Below are 27,747 nucleotides of genomic sequence, written 5' to 3' on the forward strand. Positions count from 1 at the left end.
GTTCGTCTAGTTAGGTAGTGTCGTATGGCTGGATCATGAAGCACTTTTAATCTACCACTGCAATGAAATCTGTCAACAGTTTAACATCTCAAGGAACTTCAATCCCCGACTGCTCTTTCTCAGCAGCCTCCACCCACTCCACCGGTGGCGCCTTCACAACATGGTTCCATCCCAAGTTCTCCTCAACCTTCCCCAGCTGAATGCCCTTCAAAGTGGACAGGAGTTTCACGCAAATATCCCCACCTCCAGCGCTCTCGCCGCCACATTCATAAGAAAACTTATCCGCAGTTGAACGCCTCGTGATACTTCGAATAGGAACCAACGCCGCCGCCGTGCCCGCAGCCATGACCTCCTCAAACTCACTCAGCTCCTCATACGGAATCCTCCTCTTCTCAACCCCATACCCAAACCAGCGCTTCCCGATCTCGCACACCGTCGATGCCGTCACCGAATCAATCACATTCGGGCTATCCGGCTGCACAAGCGTAATCTGTCCGCTCACTTTATCCTTCTTCACTGCAATCATCGCACTAGTCGAAAACTCATCAATCTCCGACCTCGTTCGACTATCCAAATGCAACGTAATCCCAAACCCCTCGTGGTGCGCCTTCGCACTGTGTCGCAGCACAGGCGCGTAGTTCCCACCAACCTTCGCACTCCCCGTCCCCTCCGGCGCAGAGCGGTCAAAATCCTCCAACACCAACGCATCAACCGCATGAACACCATGGTAAACCCCCGTCGGCATCACAAACACAACAAAGGTATACTCTTCAGGCGGCGAGAGACCCAACTGCGCCGACGACCCGAAAATCAGCGGGCGGATGTACATCGCCGCCCCGGTCTCGTGGGGCGGCACGAATCCCGCGTTCGCGGCAACAGCCAGCTCCACGGCTTCTAGGAAGAGCGATTCCGGGACGGGCGGGATGGAGATGAACTCTGCGGAGCGCTGCATGCGTACTGCGTTGCGGTCTGGGCGGAATATGGAGATTTTGTTGTCTGATGGGTGGCGGAAGGCCTTGAGGCCTTCGTAGGCTTGTTGTCCGTAGTTGAGGCCGGGGGCCATCCCGTGGATGGGTAAGTAGGGGGATTTGACGAGCTTTGGGGCGGACCAGGATTTTGTGGACGCGGTATAGTGGGCTTCGACGTGGCCGTTTACTGTTAGAGTGGTTAGTTAGTTGGTGGATGGCGGGGTAGAGGAGACAGCTTTCTTACCTTCGCGGACCTTGAAGCCGACATTGGACCAGTCGATTGTGTCGACTGGAGGAGGGGGGAATTGGGCTTGCGATGCCATTGTTGGTTTTGAGAGATGTAATGGGACTGGTTGTGTTTGTGGTTGAGGTTGAGGGCGATGGTGAAGAGCTGATGAGATGCAGAGGCGGGGTGATGCTGCTGGTCCGAAATCGGCTTAAGTTACACCATACAGTTGCATGGATGAGTCAGGATGCAGTCAACAATGATAGAGCACACAATTAAAAGAAATAAAATAACGAAAGTTTTCAGAGAATGTAGACCTATATTTACAAAATGAATCCCTCAATCCAGTTTAGTAATTGTGGAGAATTCGTGGACTGATGTCTTCAGCAGGGGGTGCTGCTCAGACCCATGAGAGCTTCTGTGTGACACAATGGCCTCCAGCCCAGCTCGATCGCCTTATTGGTCGCAACACCGCTCTTCAGTGCGAAGCCTTTTTTAGTCTCGTTCCCACGATTTGGAAGCGATCGCAGCTTGGCCCGCTGCCCATCCACTCGGGCGCTCCACTGCGTTCCCTGGGCCGTCGTTCCTTGTCTATCACTGCAGCTGGGAGCTCTCGGCTCTCTATTGAGAATATTTGCCGATAAATGAAGCAGGCGTGGTCACGTTAAGATGATATGTGTTTCCTCCCGTATAGGGATTCAAAAAAGCTCAGCTCACCCCAAGTCACTTGGCGTCCGCGGCGAAATCTTCGAAAGCTCTCTAGAAATCATTTCTCCCTCACGCGCATCCGAAAAGTAACCGCCATTCCTAAACTCGCTACCATGTGCCGATGAAGGCAAGATCGTATCGAAACCCGGTGCGCCGCCAGAGGCCGCCGCAGAGCCGCCCTGCGCAATCTGCACCAGGCGGCCGAGCACCGCGTACTCAAGCTTCAACTTGATGCTGTACGCGACGGGCTTGAACATCACCTGCACCGCGTAGAAGCCTATGTACTCGACGATGACGACGACCAGGTCGATGACCAGCACGACGACGTTCATGGCGAGCAATTGCGCGAGGATCCGGCGGTGGTGTGCTTCTGAGCGCAGGCGCAACATTTTAGTCGTTTCCCAAACATACACGCCGGAGAGGATGAATTCCTGGATGCAGAACCCCACGAGCTGGATCCGTTCCATGATATTGTATCCGACAGAGAAGGTGTGCGACAAGGAGGGCCTTGGAGAGACGGTGCCGAAAAGAAGGACGGTTATGGGCGTGTGCAAGAGGAACGCATTGACGATGATCATGACAAGAAGGCCTTTGATGAGGCGGGGGTTATGAAGGACGAAATGCAGACGCGACCAGAGGACCAGCGACTGCCCGGTGACGGTGCAGATCCAGCCGATAATAATGAGCGAAACGGCGGCATACCGCGAGACATCCTGGCGGAAGAAGAGAAGGACATATCCGCTGACGTGTGGGATCAGGCTGATCGAGGTGATGAGCAAGCACCAGAAGTACAGGCTGCCGCAGCGCTTGAAGGTGGCCAAGCAGAGCACGATCAGCTCGATGGCATTGTAGTAAACAAGGGTTGCGAAGGCAGCGAGGACAAAGGAGACGACGGGGTCATCGCCGATGACAGGAAGCGCGAACTCAGACATAGGCAGACATGCTCAATTGACCTCGAATTGGCTTTGGGGAGGCCAACGAAGAGTCAAGAGTCAAGAATCCAGCAAAGGGTCAATGGAGGGGGCACCCATGATGATATTTATCCACCCCTTGCTATAGCGGATGTTTTGCTTGACACCAACCGCGATCGGCGGCTTCAACCAAACTATTGGATCCAGATTGTTTGTACCTCTGAACCAACGGCGCGGCTCCCAAAATTGCGTGGAGTTTGAGTTTGGCTTACTGCCTGCGACTGGCCCGGGGCTCCTCCGGCGAAACGAGGCCTTCCCCGTGGCTCAACTCTCAAGTCCTCACTCGTCACCCGTGAAGCTGCTGATCGCTTCATGACTTGCAATGAGCAAGTGCGCGTTGAAGATTGGCAGTTGCCGGCGACAGCTCATGCATGAATTCGATATCCACCGGGTGTCGATGTATACTGTCTTGACGTCAGAGCGTTCGGCCCCGATCGATCGATCGCAGTCCACAAAATCAAGGGTTGCACCCAACTCAACCTTGGAAATCCCCGACGACAGCTGCAATAAACGAGAATTCTATTACTATAATGCCTGAGAAGCGCAAGCTCTCTAACGATGCTGACGAAAAATATCACCCTAATGCGCAGCAAACGGAAGACTTTGGGATTGTCTTGCGCGATTTTTATCCACCTGAAATGAGCAATGCGCGATGTGAAGCTTACACCAACGGAGCCATTGAACGCCCAATTGAAGTATGGCAACGGGCATACACAGAGACAGCTCAACAGCGGAACACCGTTTCCGCTAATGCCGCTGTCGTGCACTGGTTCAAGACCGACCTGCGCCTCCACGACAATCGCGCACTGCAGATGGCATACCATGTTGCGCGCGAACACAAAATCCCGCTAATCACGATGTACATTCTGTCACCAGAAGACCTAACAGCACACCTAGCCAGCCCCGCCCGCGTAGATCTAACCCTGCGCACACTGGGACAATTAAAGCGCGATCTCGCAGAGCTGGACGTGCCGTTGTACATGGAGACGGTCCCGCGACGGAGCGACGTCCCCGGCCGGCTCGTCGATCTATGTCACGAATGGGGCGCGAACCATCTCTTCGCCAACTTAGAATACGAAGTCGACGAGCTCCGCCGCGACGCAGGTCTGATTCGCCGGGCCGCAGAACATGGAATTAAATTCGAGACTGCCCATGACACCTGCGTTGTCCCACCGGGTCTGCTTTCCTCCCAACAGGGCAAGCAATATGCGGTTTACACCCCTTGGTTCCGCTCCTGGCTCACCTTTCTAGACCAGAACCCGGAGTATTTAGAGATATCTGCGGATCCGGGGTCAAATCCGGGCGATGCGAGACGCTATTTCGCCACTCTGTTTGAGAGCGAAATTCCCTCGCCGCCGGCGAATAAGCAGCTAGATGAAGAGAAAGCCGCTCGTCTGCGCGAGACTTACCCTGCTGGTGAACATGAGGCATTTCGCCGCCTTGAAACGTTCCTAGATGAGAAAGCCAAGGCGTACGACGACGAGAGGAATTTCCTAACTGGGGAAACCACCTCTGTGCTCAGCCCATACTTCGCATCTGGGGCCCTCAGCGCGCGGACAGCTGTCGTCAAAGCTCGCGAAGCAAATAATGGCAAGATATCCCGAGGCGAGCCCGGCTACATCTCGTGGGTCAGCGAGGTCGCCTGGCGAGACTTTTACAAGCACGTTCTAGTCCACTGGCCATTCATCTGGTACCCACCCTCCAACCAAACACAAAAGCAAGACAGCCAAACTAACAACCCTAACCAGCATGAATAAATCATTCAAGCCCCAATTCACGAACCTCCACTGGTCCTACAACATAGACCACTTCAACGCCTGGACCACCGGCCACACAGGGTACCCCCTCATCGACGCCGCCATGCGCCAACTCTCCCAAACAGCCTGGATGCACAACCGCGCGCGTATGGCCGTGTCCTCCTTCCTCTCCAAGGACCTACTAATCGACTGGCGACGCGGAGAGCGCCACTTCATGGAGAACCTGATCGACGGCGACTTTGCGTCCAACCATGGCGGGTGGGGGTTTGGGTCCAGCACGGGCGTCGACCCGCAGCCTTATTTCCGCATCTTTAACCCTACCACCCAGAGCAGGAGATTTGATCCGGAGGGCGAGTGTATTCGACGCTGGGTGCCGGAGTTGCGGGATGTCGAGGGGGATGCGATCCATGCGCCGTTCGAGAAGGGTGGGGATAGTGAGGCGGCGAGAGTTGCAAGCAGGAATGGGTATCCGAGGCCGATTGTTGACCATAAGGAGGCGAGGGAGAGGGCGTTGAGGAGGTATAAGGATGCTACGCAGGCTTAGTTGTGCGCCTTGCCCTCATGCGCTCTATACAGATGGAATAGCTCTAGTAAATAGTATACAAGATCTGCGGAAACGGAGACAAGGCTCCGCCCGTCAAGCCAACAAATAAGGCCAAACAAATCTATCACTGTCAGCTATCTAAGTGGAAATTAACGATGCAGCGCAGGGGCCGCTGGCTTACGGCTGAGCCGCTGGATCGTCCGGAGCCGAATCCGAGCTATCCAAACTCCAAGTCGATGCCAACGCGGTGAGTCGGAGTAAAGCACCCCGTTCTCGATGCAGTTTAAATTTATAGTCTAGGCAAGGAACAAAAGTCCTGGTTTAACTTTCGGTATTTCATATATTTAATATCTTGCCGGTGTCACATCGACTTCGTAGTATATATACCCAAGAAAGAATCTGCCCACTCAACAACCCAACCAGCCAATGAATATACATTATACAGTAATTATACACATACACATACTTATCAGTGACGCCCAGAATCCCCACCACCTCCATAAGCAGGCCCAACCTGCCCAAAATTCGGATGGTCGAGGTTTGCACAGACCACTCCATCGCGCTGGAGATCTGACTCGGCCAGTCGCCCGGGAACGGGATATCGTTAGACAGGATGGACGAGGGGAGTTGGTAAGATTGCAATGTTATTCATAGGATCCCACGGCCTCATGTAGCCATCCTCAGCTCAGCCACACCATCAATCGCCCGGATGGTCTAGTGGTATGATTCGCGCTTAGTAAGCCTTCCTGATCTATCCTAGCTCATTTCAATTTACTAACAATAACTCCAGGGGTCAACCCTTAGCAAATATGCGCGAGGTCCCCGGTTCGATCCCGGGTTCGGGCCTAATCTTTTTTGCTTTTTTTGGATTTGTACTCGGGCGACCTATCACAGAGGGCGCTATTATTCCATATATGGTTCTCGTTTTAGAGGCATTCCAAAGATGTATGAGTCAAGTCAGACTCATCCGTTCCTTTGTATCAATCATCAACAACTAATGTACTGCTGGGCCATGCTGCGTCCTTTCTTTCCAGCTTATACCCCTTTCGACGTCGCCCGGGGTGTATACCCCTGACATGTAAACATTCCTTCCACTTAATATTGATGTCATATTTCTTTGAATCCCAACCGAAAGGGGCTATAAATAGTCTACAGTGTTGCAAGGGTGATACCAATTGGTATAGAACGTGTGAGAGTATTGAAATTGCAGGGCAGGGGACAGACACACTCCACAAGCAACCAGGCTAGAAACCAGGTTAGATCAATCCATTTTGAAAGTATGCTGGCCATGGGGATAGTGAAAAAGACCGAGAGCCAACTAATGAATATAAAATCGACAAGCATTAGCCAGTCTCTTGTTAAGCGGCACTCCGTGTCCTAAGGTTCCCGGTATGTAGCAGCGCCAGCCTCGCGCCAGCGGGGTCCCTTGCTTAACATTGTTTCTAACAGTCACTTTAAATGATATCTATAGTGGCAACGACTATCTTCTGATTGCTGACCCCTGCAGCGATACTCGAATTTCTCTCCCCTCGAGTGATGGCGCTGGTGATTATAGATCCTTGCTACTTCCAAGAAGCCCTAATATGCCAGCCTGATCGATGGCTCGTTTGGGCGAATACCGCAACTTGAAGCAGGGATGAATGAAGTCTAGTGGGCAGTAGAGTCCCTCGACCATCATATAGAGAAAAGCCAAAGTCTGGGTTGACTGCAAGCAGGGATTACTTTGGAACAACAAACAGTGCGTCATTGAGCGGTACGAATATTCGAGGCAAGAGAGGCAGGATAAGAGCAGAAAACATTACGAAGAGCAAAAAAAGTAGGGCCGGGGGGGAAGTTGGAAACAAAAGAAAAAAAGAAAAAAGAAAGGCCCGAACCCGGGATCGAACCGGGGACCTCGCGCATATTTGCTAAGGGTTGACCCCTGGGGACGTTGTTAGTAAATTGTAATGAGATGGTGGTTTCAAATCGGGAAGGCTTACTAAGCGCGAATCATACCACTAGACCATCCGGGCAACTGTGATGATCGAGGTCAACCTTTTGAAGTAATAAGCCAGAGTCGGCCTCTGCTATCTAAAATTCAATTCTTGGCTTGCAAGGCTCACCCTTCAACATAACCTGAAGCCAGGCGCCGCGATGACGACCATGAAGATAAGCGCAGCAGTAACTGGAGGAGCCATCCATTTTGCAGGAGGTATCGTAATATAAAAATGTATCGACCATCAACAAGCCAAAGTAATCACACTGTTGAAGCTGTGGCTGCCAGTGCTATAGTGTTCTGTTAAACCGCAGTTGGAACGTTTACAGCCTAACCGACCAGCGTGAAAATATTTCATTGCTAATCATCATGGCTCAAGGCCTTTTACCGGCCTATAAAACTGCTGGTAACCCAAGGAATTACAGTCGCTACTCACTACTGCAATAAAGGGGATCGGTACAGTGCAGAGAAGGTGAGCTGCAACTGCCATAGCCAATTGCATTATGAGGCTCGGGCCGTGGCAAGCGTCTGCAGTTCCTCTCTAGGTATTTTGGTACGGGTTTAACTCTCAATATTTATTAAGCCATCGAATTCAATGCTCAGCTTGACTCCTGTCTTGCAAGTATTGGTATTTCTTGCTTGCACTACAGCCCGCTTACGCGAAGTACTAGGTACGCCATCACCCCTATATCTCCGGATGCATAATTCTACAGTGTATGTGGTTCTGCTACGTGGTTCTATCTTCGATATCCGTGTTCCACAACGTCCGCTGCCTGCAAGGACAGCTGCGCAGTATAAAGCGACTGCAGTCCTGAGCAGCTCCAGGCGGGCTATCTATCTGTATCCAAGTATCTGCATTCCACTAGCTGGCCTTGGGGCCCGCAAAGAATATCAATATACACGTACAGAGTGTGTGACTTGCTTTTGCAAAATAACGCACCGCGCCAACAGCCACATTTATGTATGTAGGTGATCGATCGGTCTTCTACGCGTACAGAGGGCGTACGTATACCGCTATATAGATCTAGCACCCATTAACTTGTCTACTATCCGTATTGAATTAACACCAAAAAGAAACAAAAAAAAAAAAAAAAAGAGTAGGCCCGAACCCGGGATCGAACCGGGGACCTCGCGCATATTTGCTAAGGGTTGACCCCTGGAGTTATTGTTAGTAAATTGTAATAGTTATAGTACGAATCGGGAAGTCTTACTAAGCGCGAATCATACCACTAGACCATCCGGGCGATTGATGTTTATTTTTAAATATTGATGTTATTAGAGCGAGCACTCTCGTTCGAACGAAATTGGATCAATTAGCTTGGAATCACACCAGTAGTAACAAGACAGGCATCTCCAACACTGCACCTGGCAGTGGCTCACGACTCCTGCCCTGTAATTGGGTGTTAGTATCGTAGTCTGTGGAATATGCCCTTACAATGCCTAGTTGAAACCTGAATTATACGACCTTGCCGTCAAGTGGGTTAAAATATATATTGTGGTACGATATCGCCTGTTTAGCAGTAAAACCACTGTGTCTGAATATGATCATTCGGGAAGATATCTTGTCCTTCAGCTACAAGTGAAGATACCATCCAAGTTCATAAGAATTAGAATTTTGACCAACAGCAAAAGCATCACATGTGTCAATTTTGGACGATCTACAACTCCCTAGCTAGCTCATAGGGCAGTTGGCTGGCTCAGAAACCATGCGGGCACTCCCCAGCTTTCCTGATTGGATGGACTGGCAGCCATCAACTATATTCGTGCCTAGTACGCGATGCCTTCCCAGGCTTATTTCTGACGATCCAGCGACGTCTAAACGACTCCCTCTCTTCCAGATTGTATCCCTCTAAGATGTCCACGAGAGTATTTGTCTTTTTAACGGTCTTTTCTCCTCTGCTGACGAGCCAAACATGGAAGCTCTCGTCATCATTATAGCCAGGAATGGAAAGAGAGATGGCCAATCGCGAAGCAGGATCTATGGGTGTTGATTTGATTGCATACTTCATTGGATGGTCAGTTTCTGCAAGGTGAAACTGAACCAAAACCTTGTCGCCGTGCTTTAACCCGAGCCCGAACGACACCGAGACTGTGGCCTTGAACATCCCGCAAGTAACATATTGCCCTGCCTTCCCATTTGGCACTTCGATGGGCCTTTCCTTTTCTGATAGAAATCCCCGTAATCTCTCTCTTGCTCTTTCTAAGTGCGCGGCATTTCCAGCGCGTGTGATTTCACGAATCTTCGATTCGTAGTATGCTCGAAGGATGGGATCAGGCGAATTTCGGAGCTCATTAAATGCATCTCGCACTTGCTTTGCCCACCTACGAACCTCTGGATCGGAAGACTGCAGAAAAGCTGAAAAAGTGGCTCTACCACCAATAGAATCTACTCTGTCCTCCCAGGACTCAGAGAAAGATTGCCAGAGGGGCAGTGCAATGTTAAGATGGCGTCCGGCCCAGAGAGACTTGATACTACTTGGCAGATAATTCTCAAGATGGTGTGGTGGTAATGTCTGTAGAATGCAGCACATCCATGTCTCAGCTAGGTTCAAAAGAAGCTGACGGTATTCCTGCGGTAGGCTATCATATTCGGGAAGCCGGGGTGTCCATAGAACCACAAATTTAGAGGGCTTCTCGTCGGGCTGATTCCAGACATGGTAGTGCAACCCGAAATGTATCCCCTGTCGGCGTCGTCTGTTGTGATCGTTGATTCGCGCTTTCATGTTGATCGACTGCCCGACATATAGCCAAAATCGACGGACTGGATTCTCCTTGATCCAAAGAACATGCAAGTATATTCCGGGACTCACCATGGTGGAAGCATCTCGTCCAAGTCCCTGAATACTAACCATAGTATTAGCTCACTGAAACAGCCAGGTAAAGCCTTTCCCACTCACTTTGTAAAGTTAACAAGACCACCCTCACACATCATTCTCAATTTTGGATCAATAGTCCCCCCCAAAGCATCTCTGATTCGTGTGATCCCCATGCTTTGGAATAGAGGACGGAAGTGCTCGACTTCTTGTGTTTTGGCAAGGATGTTGTCCAGGACTTCCAAGCAGTCAACTCGGCCCAAGTTTGGGAGGCAATCTTGCTCAGCTTGCAGCTTTTCAAAGACCTTTTCCTTTGTCGCATTTCTTATGATGCGTTCCTGGATGGTAGTATCAGCTCCCCGTGCCGGGTATCCATCAAATTCATTGTCAGCATTATAGTATTCTTCACTATCCTCTGGCAATTCTTCATTACCGAGTTCAAAGATATGACGCAATATTTGCAGAGGCACCTTCCGTTCTTCAAACGCCTTATCGTATGCCAAAAGCTCTGATTCGTGCTCCAAAAACCATGTTAGGATTCCTTCGAAACGATTAACTGCTTTGGTGTACTCCTTTCCCTCATAATGCTTGTTGCAAGTGGTATAAAACGAAACCATTTTATCAAGAAGATAGTCTCCGGCCTGTGTTGTATCATCCTGGTTCAGGAGTTGCTGAATATTATCCTTAGCAAGGAGAGCCCCTATGTCCGTCCGGTAGAGGAATTGAAACATCCAGACTATCTCGCCAATATGCTGGTCGTACACGGCAGGGTTTAATTTCTTGAACTCGGACATTAGCTGACTGGGCCACGACATGGTTAATGTGGTTTCAAAGAAGGAGCAGGTTAGGGGAAGAAGATGTAAGTTGGAGAGATAATCTTCAAGAGCTGGTGTTTTCTGTAGTTGAACCGGGAAAGAGGAGAGACCACAAAATATGGAGGGGCCTCCTGAATGCTATACAGCAAACAGAGTTCACAGTAACACATCAGGTCTTTTTGCCTGAAATGCTAAGACTCTGAAATATTAACTATTTGCCCCAAAGCTACTTACCTTTAGTAAAAGTTTCGCATTTTGTGATTTTATTTATATTCCATATTTTCTACTCTCTACTTTGTAACCCCTGGGGTTCCTGCAGTAGTTTATTCAATGGTGCTCATCTCCACATCAGCTAATGGTGTTCCTGTCGTCTAATTAGCTACCGGAGACAGAATCTTTATATTGGCATATTTCCAGCTGACCTCCAATACGTTCACAGAGGACAAGGTCGGCCATTTCAGTGATCTATCGAAGCAGTGTAAGTAAACGTGCTATACCACCACCTGCCCGGCTAGTATACCCACCAAGACCGGCTAATGCCGTCTAGAATAGAGCCTTAGAGTGAGAACTGCATTGCTGTCGATAAGAGAATTTGAATATAACTGCTAAATATAACAAGGAGATGATGCACCTGTGTCCCGCAACCTTCCCAATACATCACACCATAAGCTGTCGCATCCCGGAGAAAATTCCGGCCAAGCATTCAGAATGTATATGGACAGAAAAGTATTTCCACCAATCACAGGCCGGCTGGCCCAATGGCAAGGCGTTTGACTACGAATCAAAAGATTGCAGGTTCGATCCCTGCGTCGGTCAGTGCTCAGAATCTTTTTGCTTTTGCCTGCCCCATTTTGACCCGCTATTATCCGACTCCGGCGGTAATGGTGGCGGTTACTGCATATTTTAAGCCACAATTCTGAGTGCAGGCTGATAGTGGCAATATATCACACAAAGTTTCCATCAACGGCCGGCTGGCCCAATGGCAAGGCGTTTGACTACGAATCAAAAGATTGCAGGTTCGATCCCTGCGTCGGTCAGTATAGTTTTTGTTTTTACATATCCTATTATATTCGTCCTGCCCTTTAACTAGGTTATATATCCACCGGCTCCTCCAGGCAATGGTGGCTAAGCTCATAGCAAGCCAACCACCACGCGGGGGTTACAGTCCACAGGCGATGCCCCTTGCATTCGCTTGGTACGGACTTACTTCCAAAAGCAGCTGCTTGCCAGCTATAGTTATATTGACAATATATTGAGTGTATCGCCCTGGGGGTTCTGGCCCTGGGCCATGACGGCGGGGGCATCTATAAATTCCAGTTATAATAGTAATTTCTTCATGAATACATTATAGTCAGGTTACAAGGTATTTGCATCAAATTGTGGCGATGTAACAGACGGAGACACGGATGCATAGGTTTGACACCCTCTGCCAGCTGCACAAAGTTCCCAGTCAGTTGCGTGCATATTTTAAGCCATTTCGGTCCTTGGTCTAGGCTGATAGTGGCAATATACCTCGAAAAATACTCAGTAATGGCCGGCTGGCCCAATGGCAAGGCGTTTGACTACGAATCAAAAGATTGCAGGTTCGATCCCTGCGTCGGTCAGTGTACTTTTTTGTTTTTTTGGATGTCCTCGTACCGTAGTAAGTATATATTTTTGGGATCGAGAAGTTCATGTTTATGATGGCAATGTTGTACAATATGTACAAAATGTGCACTGGGTTGAGCGAGGATTTTGTCTTCGGCAAGCCTGAAGCGAGCAAAATATGCAAATGGTAGCGTATAAAAAAAATACAAAAAAAGATAAACCAAAAAAGTACTGACCGACGCAGGGATCGAACCTGCAATCTTTTGATTCGTAGTCAAACGCCTTGCCATTGGGCCAGCCGGCCTTTGGTATTGCAGGATGGACGACGTACGCGTGATGGTGCTGACCATCCAGTAGCATTCCGAAAGAGGCGAAGCTAACCCGAAGCAGCATTTATATGGATAATGAATCATGGATTCATGACCTGATAGTTAAATGCAGAGCTAGATAGCCCATATCGAGATCTATAGTATTTTCCTGTATATACTCAACATGCCGGTTTGTCTCCCCTATGCCGGCTCGTACATCCTTGCTAAGCGCAGTAGAAAGTCACCGTACACTTCAAGGACGTCTCGGCCTTCCAGGGCGCCATCGACTCCGCCACAAAGTGAGTATCTTGTCTGATTCGCTTCATAGTGCTGTTGCTGATCTATTCATCTTCGTAGGATTTTAGAGGGACCAAAGGGACCACCACCTATTGCAATTGCATCCACACCCCCAGTCTACATATCGTATGGTTTCTCCATCCTGATTCGTGCTAGTCTTGTACTCACATTCTATGCTAGGGGCCGTGACCTTACGGAAGACGAAGTAGATGACTTGAAGAGCCTGCCGGGGGTGGATGCTGTTCCTCATCAGGATTAGCTGTTTTTGATATAAAGAGCGAGTCGGTTCTTTACTGTACTAGCTCAGGATATCCACCTAATACAAAGTATCCAGTCTACAGGAGAATGGGTTTGGAGGTAGCAGAACATTGTACCCGGCTTAAACAATCCAATATCGAGTTGGTAGATTACCAGAGTGAGGATATCAGAGCAGGTTTCTCCTTTCCTACTATTGAAGATATCCCCACTTAGCAAATACTACGAGGCTATACATCATCCTTAATCTCTTCAACCGTCCACTCAGCCCTCTCATCCCTGCGAGCCTCCCACTCCTTGTGGACAATAACCCCAAGAATCCCACACCCAAGAATAAAGACAATGACAAACACAAGTATGACACCCGGCTGGTTTTGTGCCCAGTCGCTTCGCTTCACGTATTCGTGGGCTTCAGATAGCGTCGGCTGCGTGCGCGTGATGACTGCCATTTGAGGCTGGATAGAAGGGTTTACTTGCTGACGGGAATCAGCACTAGATAGTAGGTAGCGGAAGAAGTAGCATATACTCACTGCGTCACTATTTACGACCAAGGCTGCAGTTCGCGCCTGGTGGCAACGAGGTGCATAGCAAGGCAAGCTGTGATACCATACAATAGGATGGTCAAATATTGAGAACGGAGTAGTTAATGCAAGATGGTTGCGGTATTTCATTCGACGTTCCTGAGCCTGAGGTCATCATGACCTAGGGCTGACGAGATGGCTGCACCGGGGCGTCCGGTCCACCCGGCTCCACGGAGACGCTGTCCCTTGTCCCCCGCACCCAGAACAAAGGTACAGATGGATTGTGGGCTGGATGACGTTGGATGCAGATGCAGATGCAGATGCGTTGATGGTCGCTGTCAGATCACTATTACCGCTTCGGACCCATAAGGCGATATAGCCATGCGATGAGCTTTCTTGGCTACACAACTCCTAGATATCTATCTTAATTGTTTGATAAAACTCGTCTTCAATATGCCTCATATAACAACCCAAGACGGCCCAAGCCAGGGCCACGCAGCACAACATCCACTATCCCCAACAACCACCGAAGACCCCAGCACCGCCGACGAATTCACGCACCTAGTCAAGTTCGTTTCCGCGTACCGAGAATCCAGCCACACCCGCCCCGACGACGAGGGCGAAGTGCGCGTTTCCCGGGTATGGTACGCGCCCTGGCGCAAGAGGAGATTCAGATGGAAGCGCACCGGCGGCGCGCGCAAATATCCCGACGACTGGCTCTTGACTGATATCCGGCGGGGACTGGGTGATGCGGATGTTGTAAATCGGCGGAATGTGGCGGGGTTTAATGAGTTGGCTGCGGCGAAGGAGAATCCATTTGCGAAGGTGATTTCGTATTTCCAGGGGCCGATTCTTTATGGTGACTTTCTACCTACCTTGTTTAGCGATTTCTGGGCTTGATAGGTGTGCTGACACTAGTTAGTTATGGAACTTGCTGTCCTGCTTGCTGCCGGGTTGGAGGACTGGATTGATTTTGGTGTCATCATTGGGATTCTATGTCTGAATGCCGCGGTTGGCTGGTATCAGGAGAAGCAGGCAGCAGATGTAGTTGCAAGCCTGAAAGCTGATATCGCGATGCGGGCTACGCTTGTGCGCGATGGACAGGAAGTTGATTCTCTTGCGCGAGAATTGGTTCCTGGGGATGTGGTAAGCCTGCTACTTTAGACTCGCTTAATATGGAGGTTTCGGGCTGAATGGTATGTATAGATTGTGGTCGATGAAGGACAGACTGTGCCTGCAGATGCAAAGGTCATTTGTGCGTACAATGACCGTGAGAATGGATGGAAGAGGTATAATGAGCTTCTAAGGGACGGGGAGCTGGACGGCTCAAGCAGTCAATCCCAAAACGATGACCATGAAGACGCTACAGAAAGCAGACGCGGCCATTCAATTGTATCCTGCGACCATTCAGCAATCACTGGGGAATCGCTCGCCGTGGACCGCTTCGTCGGTGACACCGTGTTCTACACTACCGGATGTAAACGAGGCAAAGCCTACGCGGTGGTGCAGGCAACTGGACCGAGAACGTTCGTCGGGAGAACCGCCGCGATGGTCCAGAACGCCAAAGACACGGGCCATTTCAAAATGGTGATGGATAGTATCGGGACGTCGCTTCTGGTGCTGGTGATGGCTTGGATTCTGGCTGTGTGGATTGGCGGGTTCTATCGGAATATCCCCATTGCGTCGCCTGGGGAGCAGACACTGTTGTTCTACACGCTGGAACTGATGATTATTGGCGTCCCCGTTGGTCTGCCTGTTGTCACGACGACGACGCTGGCCGTTGGGGCTGCGTATCTTGCGAAGAAGAAGGCGATTGTGCAGAAGCTTACTGCGATTGAGTCTCTTTCGGTATGCCATTCATATCAATATAGGGCTAGGACTAACTGCAATAGGGAGTCGACATCCTATGCTCCGACAAAACAGGGACATTAACAGCCAACCGCCTCAGCATCCGCGAGCCATTCGTGGCCGAGAACGTCGACGTGAACTGGATGTTTGCAGTGGCAGCCCTAGCGTCATCACACAACGTGAACTCACTCGACCCGATAGACAAAGTCACCGTGCTCTCACTGAAGCAGTATCCCAAGGCCAAAGAGATCCTGCAGCAAGGCTGGAAGGTCGAGGAATTCCACCCCTTCGACCCTGTATCCAAGCGAATTGTCGCGGTTGCAACGTGCAACGGCGTCAGATATACCTGCACAAAGGGCGCACCCAAGGCCGTTCTGCAGCTTACCAACTCCTCCGAGGCAAAGATGTACAAGGAGAAAGCAACGCAGTTTGCGAGTCGCGGATTCCGATCCCTGGGTGTGGCGGTGCGCAGGGAAGACGAGGACTGGGTGCTGCTTGGGATGATGCCGATGTTTGACCCGCCTAGGGAGGACACCGCGCAGACGATTGCCGAGGCGCAGAAACTGGGCATCCAGGTGAAGATGCTGACTGGCGACGCAATAGCCATTGCAAAGGAGACCTGCAAACTGTTGGCGCTGGGAACTAAAGTCTTCAACTCTGAACGGCTCATCGGCGGAGGCCTCGGTGCCATGGCAGAGGACCTCGTAGAACGAGCAGACGGCTTTGCAGAGGTTTTCCCTGAGCATAAATACCAGGTTGTCCAGATGCTACAGGAGCGCGGGCATCTCATAGCAATGACAGGGGACGGGGTGAACGACGCGCCCTCGTTGAAGAAAGCAGACTGTGGGATCGCAGTTGAAGGCGCCTCTGAAGCAGCCCAGTCCGCTGCTGATATCGTCTTCTTAGAGCCTGGCCTCTCAACAATCATCGATTCTATCAAAGTCGCGCGGCAGATCTTCCACCGCATGAAGGCCTATATCCAGTATCGAATAGCACTCTGCCTGCACCTAGAGATCTATTTAACAACCACCATGATAATCCTCAACGAGAGCATCCGCAGCGATCTCGTCGTGTTTCTAGCCCTATTCGCGGACCTCGCAACCGTCGCCGTGGCATACGACAACGCATCCTACGAGCTCCGCCCTGTAGAGTGGCAGCTCCCCAAGATCTGGATCATCTCCGTGATTCTCGGAATCCTGCTCGCCGCCGCAACATGGGTGATCCGGGGCACCATGTTCCTCCCCAATGGCGGCATAATCCAGAACTGGGGCTCGATCCAGGAGATCATATTCCTCGAAGTCGCACTTACCGAGAACTGGCTGATATTCGTCACCCGGGGCGGGGACTCGTGGCCTTCTGTTCAGCTTGTTGGCGCGATATTGGGCGTTGATGTCCTGGCTTCGATCTTCTGTCTGTTTGGCTGGTTCTCGAATAGGGATATGGTCACCAACCCGTATGATCAGCTGCTGGATACCCCGAAGGAGACAAATAACGGGTGGACGGATATTGTGACTGTTGTGCGCATCTGGGGTTTCTCACTGGGCGTGACTATTGTGATTGCGTTGTTGTACTTTGCTCTGAATAAGATCCGGTGGTTGGATGACCTGGGCCGGAAGAAGCGCAGCAGAGGCGAGATCCAGGTCGAAAATATCCTGAGCCACCTCGCTCAGGTTACGGTCCAGTATGTGCAGGAGTCTGAGGCGGGAAGTGGACGGTTCTTCCTGGCATCGACCAAAGAGGAGGAAGAGGCCGAGTAGATGTTGAGTTGTGATAGAAGTCTTATTTATGGTCTTTTGAACGTCTATGTTTGCGACTCGATTTGTGAAGTTTGTTATGGATTTACGGTAGATATCACAAGGATATTATAATGGAAAATTGTATACCATCATTCCATTAGAAGCAAATCTGTTTGCAGTCGGGTGTGCGAGAAGATTATCCATACCAGCGAATCGACTATAAATTAATTCCTCTCACAGCCCTATTTCTGCCTTGATTCGGTTGTTTACTCGGAAAGTTCAGTGGTACGGTCCGCGTGGGCCGGCTGTTGCGGGTGCATTATACCAAGCAAACCAATTGAATATAAGGGAAGAACAGGAGGCCTGGGTGATCCTTAACTATGATGTCAAGTAATCAAGCGTTGCCTTGACTATCCGACTCGGAAGGTCTCAAGCTCTGGATCCGTGCGGCCCGGTTTACCCTGTGTCAATCATTATGCACGGACTCTTAATATGATATCGTTGTGCAGGATAACTGTGGTCAGCCGTGGGTAAGTATCTTATTGCCCCGTTGGGCAGATGCTAAGCCGCATAACCACCTTGACAATTTACTCTGATATATACTAGAAAGAATATTCAACTGGGTATACAAATATGCAGGCTAGGACATAAACACCAAACACCAGAGACAACATAAAAACACCATAACTACCACTCTCAATTCACCTGTTGCCTCTGCTCAGCATGGCTGCTATCGGTAGTTGTTGTCGTTTCCTGGGTATGCCCACCCAACCTCTTCTTACACCAATGCTTAAGCGAACAGAACGCCCCATGAACATGTTCACCCCCTTGACTCCCTGTCCGAGTTGTAGCTGACGAAGAAGAGGTCCGTCTACTCTCAACGACAGCCGGGCTCGTCTTCCGCAGACGGCGCAGGTAGTAGAACGCTTCGCGGCATATAGGGCACTTGGGTGCGAAATTGCACACCCAATCGTCGACGCAAGACTGGTGGAAAAGATGTGTACAGGGGAGTTCGCGCAGGACGGATGTTGATAGTATTGGTTCGAGGCAGATTGGGCAGTTTTGTAGGTCTTGGTCTGTTGGAGTTGGTTAGCACCCGTACTATCTTGTATAAAAACTGTTGTTGTCGTGGGGGCGAACTTACGAGGTAGGAGATCTGGAAGACCTTGGAATGTCCGTAACTCTGATAAGTTCAACTCGTATTTGGAGGCTCGCGGTGGATGCATGGTGATAGACGTGTATCAAGACGAGAGTGCTTGAGGTCTTAAGACAAGCGGCAACAACCACATTTTATTAAACCGCGACTCCACGCCAGAACGGCACGAGGACTCGCCAGCCTGGAAGAATCCCAGGGGCTAGAACTAGATCAACTGATGTATGTTCCACGTCTGTCCACGTCGATCTGCGTCATCGGAACCGGATTCTGTACCACTACTAGATTGGGCTGTGCCGGTCCATCTTCGGCCCACGCTCGGTCCACGCGGGTCTGTCGGCCACACCGGGTGCCACGGAATCCACGCCGTTATTTGTTGATTTAAGTATTTAGTCCCCACTGGTGCGAAGGCAAGCCAAGGTGAGATGCTAAGCTAAAGCCATGGCTGGCTACTATATACACGTGCCCCAGCCCGAGGAACGGGGCGGCCTGACGCTGAACGAGCTGTTTGCGTCGGGGATGCCCTGCTATGTTGGCTTGCGAGACTTGACAAGCAGTAAGTAGAATGCCAATATTAATTAATAAGAAAGAAAATCCCATTTCTGAAGATCTTTCAGATCCCGGGACTCTGCCTGATAACTGCGTCCTCTGTTGGGAGAAGCTGGGGCCCGAAGCTTCATATCGTCGACTTCCGTGCAGCCATGTCTTTCACCTCTTTTGTATTGATTTGTGGCTGTGTGAAGAGGATGCAAGCTGTCCGCTTTGTCGAAAGACATTCTACTACTTGAGGAGGCCGCGCGGGGTGTACATTGGCAGTCGGCGCACTAGCTATACACCTGAATTGCCAGTTACGTTCTATTTGAAAGCGGCAAAGGCCTGGTTTTCTCTTCACTTTTTGGGGAAATCCACGAGACATGGTCATATTCAATAAATGGCTAATAATGGTAATAAACGTGGTGTCATTCCCGCCTTCAGTGTACAGTTTTCTCAATGATTAGGTGTAACAAGCCCTAGATGCGCAGAACCACTATAGACTAACGCCGAATAAGCTAGAAAACAAGTATCCTGCCTAGTATACGGCGGATGCGCACATCCAGTAGTCAACATGACAAGCAACGAAGTCGCCATAGACAGCCCTCCATTAACGAAAGTCGACGGACGAAAATGCGTATTCACCAGATACCCCTGATACTGGGAATTCAGCACAAAAACAAGAACGTGATACAAGTCCCCGCAAGCGCAGACAAGAAATGGCCAAAAACAAAGTTTCTGGGCTGTGCAACGGGCGATTCAATCACGCCGAAGAGGAGGACGGCTGATGCACCAAAGGAGGTTACAATTGTCGGCGTGTTATACACGTCCCGGAATGCTGTGCTCGTGGACATGATGGCTTCGATTAGGAGTATCCCGCCGAATGCGCCAATCCAGGCGAAGAACCAGATTTCGTACTTCAGTGGGATCTTGGTGAGCCAGATAAATGGGGGAAGAGGAGAGAGGCGTATGGTGGACTTGCGCCTGGAGGACGGTATCCTGTGAAGCGCGGGATGCTGTCTGGGAGTCTGCGGCGGTAGTCCTCTTTGAACTTGAATCGGTCTAGCTGTTTGAGGAGCCCTCGCTCTCCGCTGGGAAGATGAAAACGATGGTTCTTTTTCCATGTTTGGTATTATGTCGTTGAGTCTGCGCCTGATCTAGGTCCTTCAGCTTGTCTCGGGTGGGATTTATAACGTCTGCTTTTGGAATGTTGATATCATAGTGATCGGGATTACTACACTGGAACGCGCGATCCGTAGTGGGAATATTCATGGAGTTAATCTCCGCTTGTTCTTGTTATATCTCAAAGCCCGGCTCCGTTCAGCTAAAGATAGAACGGACAGTCATGGCGGAAGTATATACGGTTCGCGCGGTCCGACTGGACTGGTACCGGACACTTAGCTATTATGAGATAGAAGTAGACTGCGACTAACGCCAATGGAAACATGATTCTGGAAGCACAAAATATCCATAATGATGGGAGTTTTCAACCAGGATAACCCTTCCGGGACTTTTCCCATTCAGCGCGGCAGCGCTCTATCAGATCAAACGCGAATCTACACTCGTTAGACACTCGAATAGCAAAAAGACTTGAAACGGGTGAAAGAAAGATAGCATACTTCCTGTCCTCTACCTCCCCCCCAAGAGCAATATCATTCTCCGGTTTCCCATCCGGAACCTTATACACACGATACCAGGTCTTCAGCGAATCAAGATATCCTGGGAACGAAGCCTCCACATCATTGGCATCAGATAGCCTTGACGCCAGCGGATCATTCACATCGATCGCTACAACCTTCCAGTCGGTCTCTCCTTCATCGAGCACCGCAAAGGCACCGAGCGGCTTTACTCGTTTGACTTCCCCGCAATAGGACTCTCTGTCCCCAATCTCACAGACATCTAGCGGGTCGTCGTCTCCTGGAATTCCGGTTTCGGTGTCTTTTATGTCGGGGCTTTCCCAGGTCTGCTGGTTGTTAGGTGGCCGGTCATACATGGTTAGTTCTATGTTATAATTTCTATACCTGTGGTAATGCGCCGTAGTTACAAGGGTAGCCTTTGAACGGGACCACATCGGCAATCATTCTTGGCTTTCCTTTAGAAACGTCCTGCTTGATGGGGTTGTTCTGTTCGTCTTTGGAGACCTGTCTATGTTAGCTATCTCTGGCAGGATAACCAGATAACCAGGTAGCGCCTGGTTATGGTATATGGCTAAATTTACCTCCATTTTCAGGTCTGTCGCCCGCGGGATTTCAACGACTATATTCACTGTTTCCTTTTTGCTGTCTGCAAACAAAGGGATATCGTGCCAGGGCGATATAGTCTCCCCATTCTTTTCGAAGAACAAGCGATCGCCCCTCTTTCGCAGCTTGTAGGGCGTGTTGGTCGATGTAATTGCCATTTTCTTCACGTGTTGCTTATTTTCTGGTAAAGTGTAGTATAATGAAACGGAGCATCTTGGAGATTGCCCGTCACCATTGTCACTACGCCAGGTGCTGCATCATGCATGCGATATCTGGTTCGGCGGCGGATCGCACGGATCAGACGGCGTGGCCTGACAAGGACCCAGAACTAAAGACAGCAACACATAAAAGAGCGGGTCGCCAAGTAATCCAAGGATAATCTCAAGCAAACAAGAAAAGCAGCTACTTATATACTCAACGACATGACGGTCTGGAACAAAGTCAAGTCTATATTCCGGGTTCCTCCCAATCACCGCCAAAAGAACAGCCCGCCGGGCTTCGAACCTCAACCCCAGACGTATAAAGAGAATAATATAAAACAGCAAATTCGCAATACCGACAGCGATGATGGCGAGGATCTATGCCGCAACCTGAGCGAAGTAGCCGCGCCGGAACCCGTTCAAAGACTCTCGCCGCAGGAGCAGGCGCGGCGACCATCTCTGGAGCAACGACTGTCGGATATATCGAGATCAGGCCATGAGGAGGACGATGAGGTCTATGATCATTTGAGTGAGCTTGCGGCGCCGGAGCCGGTTGAGAGGTTGTCGGATAGCGCGTTGGCGAGGAGGCCGTCGCTTGAGCAGAGTTTTTCGTGGTCACGTTAGGGTTGAAAGGAGTTATTTTATTTAATCGGTGTTTTAATATTATATTTTGATACCATTGCACTTTTAATTTTTGGTGAAGTAGTTGAGTTGTTGCGGGCATAGTTAGGGTTATGATAGCATAACGAACCCGATGTTCTACAGACCTAATCATTCTCCAACTATCCACGCCCCTGCGTACTCACGCAGTTCACCAAAAACTTTCAGCCGGTCTTCAATATCCATCAGCCGGCTATATTTGACCAACTGCTCCCCTCGACAGGGACTCCCGGGTTTCAAATCCCCAGTAGACAATCAGCTGCAGAATAATACTGGCTCAGCTACCAAGTAGTGTATGAACTCATCCGCCCCGATGACACATTAAGCTATCTACGGAGAAGAACCCAACACCGGAACTAAGACCAGCCTCACTTAAGAAATAAGCTTACAGCCCGGAATTAAGGTCGTCGGGGCGAAGGCTGATGACAGGCCAAACCAGAGCGGGTGGACATTGGCCCGTCGGCGGCCGGATCTACCCGCCCTGCATACTATAAGACTCCGCAACAATAAAACCACCCAGTATCGTATATACAACAGCTTCAATATTAATTTACACTCACCATGGACATCAGCGGAATCATCGCGCTGCTACGCACAAAACTCACCCTCCCATCTCCCTCTGAAATCAAAGACAAGACAGTCCTGATTACAGGCGGGAACACGGGTCTCGGCCGGGAAGCCGCTCGACATGCCCTAGCTCTCGGCGCTGCAACAGTCATCCTGGGCGTGCGAACACTCTCCAAAGGCGAATATGCAAAAGCCGATATCGAATCCAGCACAGGGAAGACCGGTCGTGTTCTGGTGTGGCCGGTCGATCTTGAGTCGTTTGCGAGCGTCAAGGCCTTTGCGGACAAGGCCAAGGAGCATGTCGCTGGGGGAGGTAGGCTGGATATCGCGATTATGAATGCAGGCCTTGCATCGATGGAGTGGGTGGTTACGGAGGATGGATGGGAGAGGCAGATCCAGGTGAATGTGTTGTCGACGGCGCTGCTTTGTTTGGAGTTGCTTCCGTTGTTGCTGAAGACGGGCGATCGGCCGCATCTGACCATTGTAGCGAGTGATATACATCGGACTGTGAAGTTTCAAGAGCGCTCTGCGGATAATATTCTTTTAGCGCTGAATGACCACAGCCAGTGGGAGAAGTCGCAGAAGACAGGGGGTGCTTCCGAGCGGTACGCGGCATCGAAGCTGCTGGATATCTTCATCACGATGGGACTGGCTCGATTGGTGCCCAGTGACGAGAGTGGGAATCCGCTGGTTATTGTGAACTGCCTGACTCCCGGGTTCTGCAAGTCAGATCTTCTGACGAGGGAGAAGGCGCCGTTGCTGTTGAGGGTAGTGCAGAGCGCTGTTGCGAGGACGGTGGAGGAGGGGAGTAAGACGTTTTTGCATGCGGTGACGCAGGGGAGCGAGACTCAAGGGCAGTGGCTGGAACATCAGGCTGTTACAGAGTAAGTTTTCGCTTTGTTTCTTTGTATGTTGAAGGTGCTAATGAGGTGATAGCCCTGGGAAGAATGTCACGGCTCCGGCTCAGCGGGCAGTCGGGGAAAAGGTCTGGGGGGAGATCGTTGCGGTGTTGAAGGAGGTTGATTCGGGGATTCAAACGGAGTATTGAGTGCATGATATTATAATATTCTTTTTTCATTTGATAATGTTTATACAGCGGATCCAAGTCTGACCAAATGACCAAGTATATAGTTCAGCTAGTTTCACCACCGAATAATTTGCCGTTTGTCAGTGAGAAAAGCCGACCGACGACCCAAAGTTAGCTCTGACTCGCCGTGCGGAGACCCCAGCCCTGTCCACTCAGCAGTCGGCGACATCCCCGCCGGCAGCGATTGCACCTTGCTTTTTCTCCTTCCGCACTTTTCTCCCGTGCTTCTACACGATCCCGCTATCTGGCATAGCTGGACTTTGTCTTGCCTCTTTTCCACGCTCATTCCTTCTCTCGTTATCCTCCTGCCAATGCCGCCTTAAAATGGCGTCCTCCCACCAGGGGAACGGGTCCGCTCAGCCCAGTGCGCAGCTTGTTCTCGACGATCCACCCCCAGATTCCTCTACAAAGCGCCGATGGAGGCGCAACCGTATAGCCTGCGATTCCTGTCACGCCCGTCGCGTGCGATGCGACCGCCAGTTCCCCTGCGCGCGCTGTCTCCGCAGTGAGACCAACTGCGAATTCACCCGCGAGCGCCGGAAGCGAGGCCGCATCGCCCGCTCCAAGCTGGCTGAGATGGGCAAGAACAATAACAAACCCGCTGGCGAGGGGTCTGAGAAGACTACACCGTCCAAGCCTGCAAATGGGCGGCCAAATCCATCGGGCGCCGCCGTGACGGACGTTGATGGGCCTTCTGTTCAGCATGCCTCGCCGTCCTCGACTTTCCGCCACCGGTCGCCGCCAACGAACGCTCCCACCATCTCCGCACCCAGTGTCGACGAGCGCCGGTCGCAGGCCGACCCGCAGCATTCTGCTAAAAGAACTGAGCCTGGAGGGGACATGACTGAGGAATGGCTCGCGGGAACACATGTATCGCCGGGCTCGTATGAGTTCTTGAACGGGGCGGGATTTGGTGAGGGACCGTTCCCTCGCATGTTCGATGTGTGGAATGGGGTCGATCTGGCTGCCTACAGTGCTGCGACGTCGCAAGGGTCAAAGGCGACAAATGGAACAGCGCCATCAGCAGCTACAGGACCCCTCAAGTATCCGGTTCTCCAGCCATTGATGCCGTTTGTCGAGGCGGCATTGCCTCGGAAGCTGGTTTTTGATCTGCTCGACTTGTATTTTACCAGCGCCTTCTCGACGCACATGCACCCCGTTTGCCATCATATTCATTGTTACGTCCTGCGCAAAGCTTCTTTCCTGAGCAAGGATGCCCCGCGGCATAGCAGTCCTGCTTTACTCTCGAGTATGCTTTGGGTAGCTGCCTTGGATGACAGGGCCTTTTCACTGCCTATATCCCCGCCCCAGCGGAAGAGAATATGCCAATTTCTTTGCGCTCTTACACTCCGGTTATTACGACCCCTAATTCATGTTTCATTTAAGGATCAAGGAGGTGCCGCCGCAGCAGTTGCGGCTGCAGCTGCGGCCGCCACGAATGATCCAGCGTTTGCCGGTGTTGGGCAGGAACTCCCGCCGACTACAGTCCATCACCCGTTCGAAGGAGGAGGTGATGATCGAGGACTTGTCGGACCTGCGGGGTCCCTCGACGATGTAATTACTTATATTCACGTGGCCTCTATCATCTCATCTAGCGAGCAAAAGGCCGCTAGCATGCGATGGTGGCATGCTGCATTTACCCTAGCTAGAGAGCTCAAGCTGAACCAAGAGATTGAGGTTATGCCAAATGGCGAAGGGCAAGCCGAGGGATCGAGTCCGCCCTTTGGATACACTCTACCTGGCTGGGATGGCGCTGACCCAGGCCCCGTGTTTGACTATTCAAACCCAACCCGGTCGAGTTTGAACTGTGTCTGCGACCGCCAGGAAACCAATACCATCACCGAAGAGCATCGCGAGGAGCGGCGCCGCACGTGGTGGCTTCTCTACATTATGGACCGCCACCTCGCACTCTGCTACAACCGGCCTCTGGCTCTGCTAGATGCCGAAAGCGAAGATCTCCTGCTGCCACTTGACGAGGGATCATGGCAGTCAGGCGTCATCCACAGCAACAGCCCAAAGCCTGATGGGCCCCAGTGTCTGCTTTCCGCGGACAAGAACAAGCGCCGACTGTTCCCCAACTTCATCTGCCACGACCATTCCGTCTTTGGCTTCTTCCTCCCCCTCATGACCATCACCGGGGAACTCATCGACCTGAACCAGGCGAGGAACCATCCGATGCTTGGCATGCGACTTAATGGCAAGGACGCGTGGAATGTCCATGTAAGCGAAGTTCTTCGTCAGCTCGAGATCTACAAGGCTAGTCTCACAACCTTCGCCGCTACGACGACCGATCCAGAGGCGCCCCTTTCGTCCACTTACACGCACGCAACCCCCGATCAACTGCCAGCTGAGCCATCCCTCACCCAGGCCTACGCATGGCACACGCAAACTATAATCTCATATGCTTCGTATCTTGTGCATGTGCTCCACATTCTGTTGGTGGGCAAATGGGACCCCGTCTCCCTGATCGAGGACAAGGACTTTTGGACCTCGTCCCCCGCGTTTGCATCGACCATCTCGCACGCGCTGGACGCGGCGGACTCGGTGGACCAAATCCTCCGATTCGATCCCGACATTAGTTTCATGCCCTACTTCTTCGGGATCCAGTTGCTGCAAGGGAGCTTCCTTCTCCTGTTGATCGTTGAGCGGCTGCAGAAGGAGGCCGGGGAGGGCATCCTCAATGCATGCGAGGTGATGATCCGAGCCACAGAGTCGTGCGTGGTGACCTTGAACACAGAGTATCAGAGAAATTTCCGACAGGTCATGCGCAGTGCCGTTGCCCAGGCGCGGGGGAGGCCAGTCAACCACAGCGAGATCCGCCACCGGCGAAAGGCGGTGCTAGCGCTGTATCGATGGACGAGGAAAGGCACTGGGTTGGCTCTCTGATTTTAGGTTTCGAGCCCACCTTTGCCCACCGGCAGTCGGACCACCCTGCCCTCGTTTGCGGGGGTGCACAAATCTTAATTCGAGCCCTTGGAGGGCTATCGTCAGGTACCCTCCGGACTCCGGAGCATATCTCTGGCGATGGCTGATCCTTTAATCGTCGATCCTAGCCGGAGTTGAAACGGCCTCAAGGGATTCCGTGCAATGCTTAATTAATTGCATGAATTGTGAATAAATCTGTTTGCAATGTACTATGTAAAACCACTGCTCTCTACCTGTACGAGTCGCACAAATTCTGTCCGGAGTAATTGTTTGTCACTGTTTCTCGAAGCACGGTCGAGTCCTGAGTCTGGGGAGCCATTTCATGTTCCCATGATGCGTCCCCACAATTTCCCACAGTCTCAAGCAGGACCTGCTGCAGGATGAATCCAGATTCCAGAATCCAGCCGGACGTTTTCCCCCAGTCGGCAAGGGATCCTTTCCCCAGACAGCGCGCAGTCCGAGCCGAGTGGCTTGACCAGCGAGTCGGCTAATTCCTTTTTTACCGAGCAACTATCTACCGAGATTTACCCAGCCTTTTCCTAACCTTTCATTGCTCCTCCACGTGAGAAATCTGGGGGAACGGACTCGGTTAATTCGAAACAACGCCTGCTGGCAGGATCGAATGCCTGAATCTGCGACGCCGTATTTTTGCCTCCCGGGGCGACGATCGAACGGTCGCGTCTGCAGGCCTCCTTCAATTTCTCGAACGTGCAGGGGAAAATGGAATGAACGGACCTTGTGTGGGGAGACTGCAAGCACCGGCTGTGGTCATCGAATCATCGCCTGTGCTCAATTTACCGAAGCACTCCCCTTCCCCTTGTGCTTGTACGGGGTAGTCAAGTATGGAGTAGCTCGATTTATTGTTATTTATGGGCATGGCTCCTCCTTTTAAGGTGCTCGCTCTCGGTCGGTCCACTTCTTGCCCTCATGGAGTCTGAGTCAAGCTGCAGCTTTAAATCCAACCGACACCTCTGTCTTTGCTCTAGCAGCTATCTTCATGAGCTAAGGTGCTGTGTTTGAACCTGTCGCTGTCGACTAGATCGCAGCGATTGCAC

At 51.1% G+C, this 27,747-nt stretch overlaps 14 protein-coding genes and 7 non-coding genes across 21 annotated transcripts; 10 read left to right on the top strand and 11 right to left on the bottom strand.

Moving 5' to 3' along the window:
- Positions 1 to 88: 88 nt before the first annotated feature.
- Positions 89 to 1,291, bottom strand: ASPVEDRAFT_119428 (branched-chain amino acid aminotransferase; the record flags this gene model as incomplete). Its single annotated transcript, XM_040805695.1, has 2 exons — positions 89 to 1,155; positions 1,213 to 1,291. 2 exons carry the CDS (start codon positions 1,289 to 1,291, stop codon positions 89 to 91), a joined length of 1,146 nt encoding a protein of 381 aa, XP_040662187.1.
- Positions 1,292 to 2,060: 769 nt separating this feature from the next.
- On the bottom strand, positions 2,061 to 2,786 carry ASPVEDRAFT_94964 (uncharacterized protein; the record flags this gene model as incomplete). Its single annotated transcript, XM_040818770.1, has 1 exon — positions 2,061 to 2,786. A coding segment is annotated over one exon (726 nt), but the record flags the coding sequence as incomplete, so codon positions are not given.
- A 617-nt stretch (positions 2,787 to 3,403) lies between these two features.
- Positions 3,404 to 5,174, top strand: ASPVEDRAFT_119847 (deoxyribodipyrimidine photo-lyase PHR1; the record flags this gene model as incomplete). The annotated part of the gene is made up of 2 exons (XM_040805743.1): positions 3,404 to 4,563; positions 4,622 to 5,174. The coding sequence occupies 2 exons, from the start codon at positions 3,404 to 3,406 to the stop codon at positions 5,172 to 5,174; spliced, it is 1,713 nt and encodes a 570-aa protein (XP_040662189.1).
- A 703-nt stretch (positions 5,175 to 5,877) lies between these two features.
- Positions 5,878 to 6,020, top strand: ASPVEDRAFT_t2. Its single transcript has one exon. It is a non-coding gene; the product is annotated as a tRNA-Thr (tRNA).
- Positions 5,938 to 6,247, top strand: ASPVEDRAFT_237764 (uncharacterized protein). The gene has a single exon (XM_040809588.1). The coding sequence runs from the start codon at positions 5,984 to 5,986 to the stop codon at positions 6,170 to 6,172; it is 189 nt and encodes a 62-aa protein (XP_040662190.1). The 5' UTR covers positions 5,938 to 5,983; the 3' UTR covers positions 6,173 to 6,247.
- ASPVEDRAFT_237763 (uncharacterized protein) lies at positions 6,248 to 6,620 on the bottom strand. The gene has a single exon (XM_040809587.1). The coding sequence runs from the start codon at positions 6,516 to 6,518 to the stop codon at positions 6,324 to 6,326; it is 195 nt and encodes a 64-aa protein (XP_040662191.1). The 5' UTR covers positions 6,519 to 6,620; the 3' UTR covers positions 6,248 to 6,323.
- Positions 6,621 to 7,039: 419 nt separating this feature from the next.
- Positions 7,040 to 7,186, bottom strand: ASPVEDRAFT_t28. The gene has a single exon. It is a non-coding gene; the product is annotated as a tRNA-Thr (tRNA).
- A 1,063-nt stretch (positions 7,187 to 8,249) lies between these two features.
- Positions 8,250 to 8,393, bottom strand: ASPVEDRAFT_t27. The gene has a single exon. It is a non-coding gene; the product is annotated as a tRNA-Thr (tRNA).
- Positions 8,394 to 8,900: 507 nt separating this feature from the next.
- Positions 8,901 to 10,777, bottom strand: ASPVEDRAFT_78202 (uncharacterized protein; the record flags this gene model as incomplete). Its single annotated transcript, XM_040816501.1, has 2 exons — positions 8,901 to 9,993; positions 10,047 to 10,777. The coding sequence occupies 2 exons, from the start codon at positions 10,775 to 10,777 to the stop codon at positions 8,901 to 8,903; spliced, it is 1,824 nt and encodes a 607-aa protein (XP_040662192.1).
- A 744-nt stretch (positions 10,778 to 11,521) lies between these two features.
- On the top strand, positions 11,522 to 11,593 carry ASPVEDRAFT_t3. Its single transcript has one exon. It is a non-coding gene; the product is annotated as a tRNA-Arg (tRNA).
- Positions 11,594 to 11,742: 149 nt separating this feature from the next.
- Positions 11,743 to 11,814, top strand: ASPVEDRAFT_t4. Its single transcript has one exon. It is a non-coding gene; the product is annotated as a tRNA-Arg (tRNA).
- A 495-nt stretch (positions 11,815 to 12,309) lies between these two features.
- On the top strand, positions 12,310 to 12,381 carry ASPVEDRAFT_t5. The gene has a single exon. It is a non-coding gene; the product is annotated as a tRNA-Arg (tRNA).
- Positions 12,382 to 12,596: 215 nt separating this feature from the next.
- ASPVEDRAFT_t26 lies at positions 12,597 to 12,668 on the bottom strand. The gene has a single exon. It is a non-coding gene; the product is annotated as a tRNA-Arg (tRNA).
- Positions 12,669 to 13,204: 536 nt separating this feature from the next.
- Positions 13,205 to 13,877, bottom strand: ASPVEDRAFT_35828 (uncharacterized protein). Its single transcript, XM_040811081.1, has 2 exons — positions 13,755 to 13,877; positions 13,205 to 13,700 (listed from the first exon to the last, which is right to left on the bottom strand). Exon 2 carries the CDS (start codon positions 13,671 to 13,673, stop codon positions 13,455 to 13,457), a length of 219 nt encoding a protein of 72 aa, XP_040662193.1. The 5' UTR covers positions 13,674 to 13,700; positions 13,755 to 13,877; the 3' UTR covers positions 13,205 to 13,454.
- A 238-nt stretch (positions 13,878 to 14,115) lies between these two features.
- ASPVEDRAFT_35829 (uncharacterized protein) lies at positions 14,116 to 17,448 on the top strand. Its single transcript, XM_040811082.1, has 4 exons — positions 14,116 to 14,604; positions 14,668 to 14,891; positions 14,952 to 15,593; positions 15,638 to 17,448. Exons 1-4 carry the CDS (start codon positions 14,199 to 14,201, stop codon positions 17,348 to 17,350), a joined length of 2,985 nt encoding a protein of 994 aa, XP_040662194.1. The 5' UTR covers positions 14,116 to 14,198; the 3' UTR covers positions 17,351 to 17,448.
- A 388-nt stretch (positions 17,449 to 17,836) lies between these two features.
- Positions 17,837 to 18,644, bottom strand: ASPVEDRAFT_145934 (uncharacterized protein). The gene is made up of 2 exons (XM_040808072.1): positions 18,474 to 18,644; positions 17,837 to 18,405 (listed from the first exon to the last, which is right to left on the bottom strand). The coding sequence occupies exons 1-2, from the start codon at positions 18,553 to 18,555 to the stop codon at positions 18,026 to 18,028; spliced, it is 462 nt and encodes a 153-aa protein (XP_040662195.1). The 5' UTR covers positions 18,556 to 18,644; the 3' UTR covers positions 17,837 to 18,025.
- Positions 18,645 to 19,681: 1,037 nt separating this feature from the next.
- ASPVEDRAFT_78206 (HPP family protein) lies at positions 19,682 to 20,137 on the bottom strand (the record flags this gene model as incomplete). The annotated part of the gene is made up of 1 exon (XM_040816502.1): positions 19,682 to 20,137. One exon carries the CDS (start codon positions 20,135 to 20,137, stop codon positions 19,682 to 19,684), a length of 456 nt encoding a protein of 151 aa, XP_040662196.1.
- Positions 20,138 to 20,273: 136 nt separating this feature from the next.
- ASPVEDRAFT_145936 (uncharacterized protein) lies at positions 20,274 to 21,478 on the bottom strand. The gene is made up of 4 exons (XM_040808073.1): positions 21,232 to 21,478; positions 21,035 to 21,154; positions 20,633 to 20,976; positions 20,274 to 20,569 (listed from the first exon to the last, which is right to left on the bottom strand). The coding sequence occupies exons 1-4, from the start codon at positions 21,409 to 21,411 to the stop codon at positions 20,500 to 20,502; spliced, it is 714 nt and encodes a 237-aa protein (XP_040662197.1). The 5' UTR covers positions 21,412 to 21,478; the 3' UTR covers positions 20,274 to 20,499.
- A 167-nt stretch (positions 21,479 to 21,645) lies between these two features.
- On the top strand, positions 21,646 to 22,221 carry ASPVEDRAFT_35833 (uncharacterized protein). Its single transcript, XM_040811083.1, has one exon. It carries the CDS (start codon positions 21,676 to 21,678, stop codon positions 22,075 to 22,077), a length of 402 nt encoding a protein of 133 aa, XP_040662198.1. The 5' UTR covers positions 21,646 to 21,675; the 3' UTR covers positions 22,078 to 22,221.
- Positions 22,222 to 22,661: 440 nt separating this feature from the next.
- Positions 22,662 to 23,831, top strand: ASPVEDRAFT_35835 (uncharacterized protein). The gene has a single exon (XM_040811084.1). The coding sequence runs from the start codon at positions 22,675 to 22,677 to the stop codon at positions 23,566 to 23,568; it is 894 nt and encodes a 297-aa protein (XP_040662199.1). The 5' UTR covers positions 22,662 to 22,674; the 3' UTR covers positions 23,569 to 23,831.
- A 260-nt stretch (positions 23,832 to 24,091) lies between these two features.
- On the top strand, positions 24,092 to 26,653 carry ASPVEDRAFT_48640 (uncharacterized protein; the record flags this gene model as incomplete). Its single annotated transcript, XM_040814047.1, has 1 exon — positions 24,092 to 26,653. The coding sequence occupies one exon, from the start codon at positions 24,092 to 24,094 to the stop codon at positions 26,651 to 26,653; it is 2,562 nt and encodes an 853-aa protein (XP_040662200.1).
- Positions 26,654 to 27,747: the final 1,094 nt, after the last annotated feature.

The sequence above is a fragment of the Aspergillus versicolor genome, assembly GCF_001890125.1.
Source record: "Aspergillus versicolor CBS 583.65 unplaced genomic scaffold ASPVEscaffold_1, whole genome shotgun sequence".
In the NCBI taxonomy this organism is placed as follows: domain Eukaryota; kingdom Fungi; phylum Ascomycota; class Eurotiomycetes; order Eurotiales; family Aspergillaceae; genus Aspergillus; species Aspergillus versicolor.

Bases quoted from the DNA above. Each gene is read 5' to 3' on its own strand.
- ASPVEDRAFT_237764 (XM_040809588.1), top strand. From the start codon at position 5,984: ATGCGCGAGGTCCCCGGTTCGATCCCGGGTTCGGGCCTAATCTTTTTT.
- ASPVEDRAFT_237763 (XM_040809587.1), bottom strand. From the start codon at position 6,518: ATGCTTGTCGATTTTATATTCATTAGTTGGCTCTCGGTCTTTTTCACT.
- ASPVEDRAFT_35828 (XM_040811081.1), bottom strand. From the start codon at position 13,673: ATGGCAGTCATCACGCGCACGCAGCCGACGCTATCTGAAGCCCACGAA.
- ASPVEDRAFT_35829 (XM_040811082.1), top strand. From the start codon at position 14,199: ATGCCTCATATAACAACCCAAGACGGCCCAAGCCAGGGCCACGCAGCA. The intron at 14,605-14,667 runs GTGACTTTCTAC...GACACTAGTTAG, and splicing joins CCAGGGGCCGATTCTTTATG to TTATGGAACTTGCTGTCCTG. The intron at 15,594-15,637 runs GTATGCCATTCA...TAACTGCAATAG, and splicing joins CTGCGATTGAGTCTCTTTCG to GGAGTCGACATCCTATGCTC.
- ASPVEDRAFT_145934 (XM_040808072.1), bottom strand. From the start codon at position 18,555: ATGCATCCACCGCGAGCCTCCAAATACGAGTTGAACTTATCAGAGTTA. The intron at 18,406-18,473 runs GTAAGTTCGCCC...CAACTCCAACAG, and splicing joins TCTTCCAGATCTCCTACCTC to ACCAAGACCTACAAAACTGC.
- ASPVEDRAFT_145936 (XM_040808073.1), bottom strand. From the start codon at position 21,411: ATGGCAATTACATCGACCAACACGCCCTACAAGCTGCGAAAGAGGGGC. The intron at 21,155-21,231 runs GTAAATTTAGCC...TAACATAGACAG, and splicing joins CGACAGACCTGAAAATGGAG to GTCTCCAAAGACGAACAGAA. The intron at 20,570-20,632 runs GTATGCTATCTT...TAACGAGTGTAG, and splicing joins GGGGAGGTAGAGGACAGGAA to ATTCGCGTTTGATCTGATAG.
- ASPVEDRAFT_35833 (XM_040811083.1), top strand. From the start codon at position 21,676: ATGACGGTCTGGAACAAAGTCAAGTCTATATTCCGGGTTCCTCCCAAT.
- ASPVEDRAFT_35835 (XM_040811084.1), top strand. From the start codon at position 22,675: ATGGACATCAGCGGAATCATCGCGCTGCTACGCACAAAACTCACCCTC.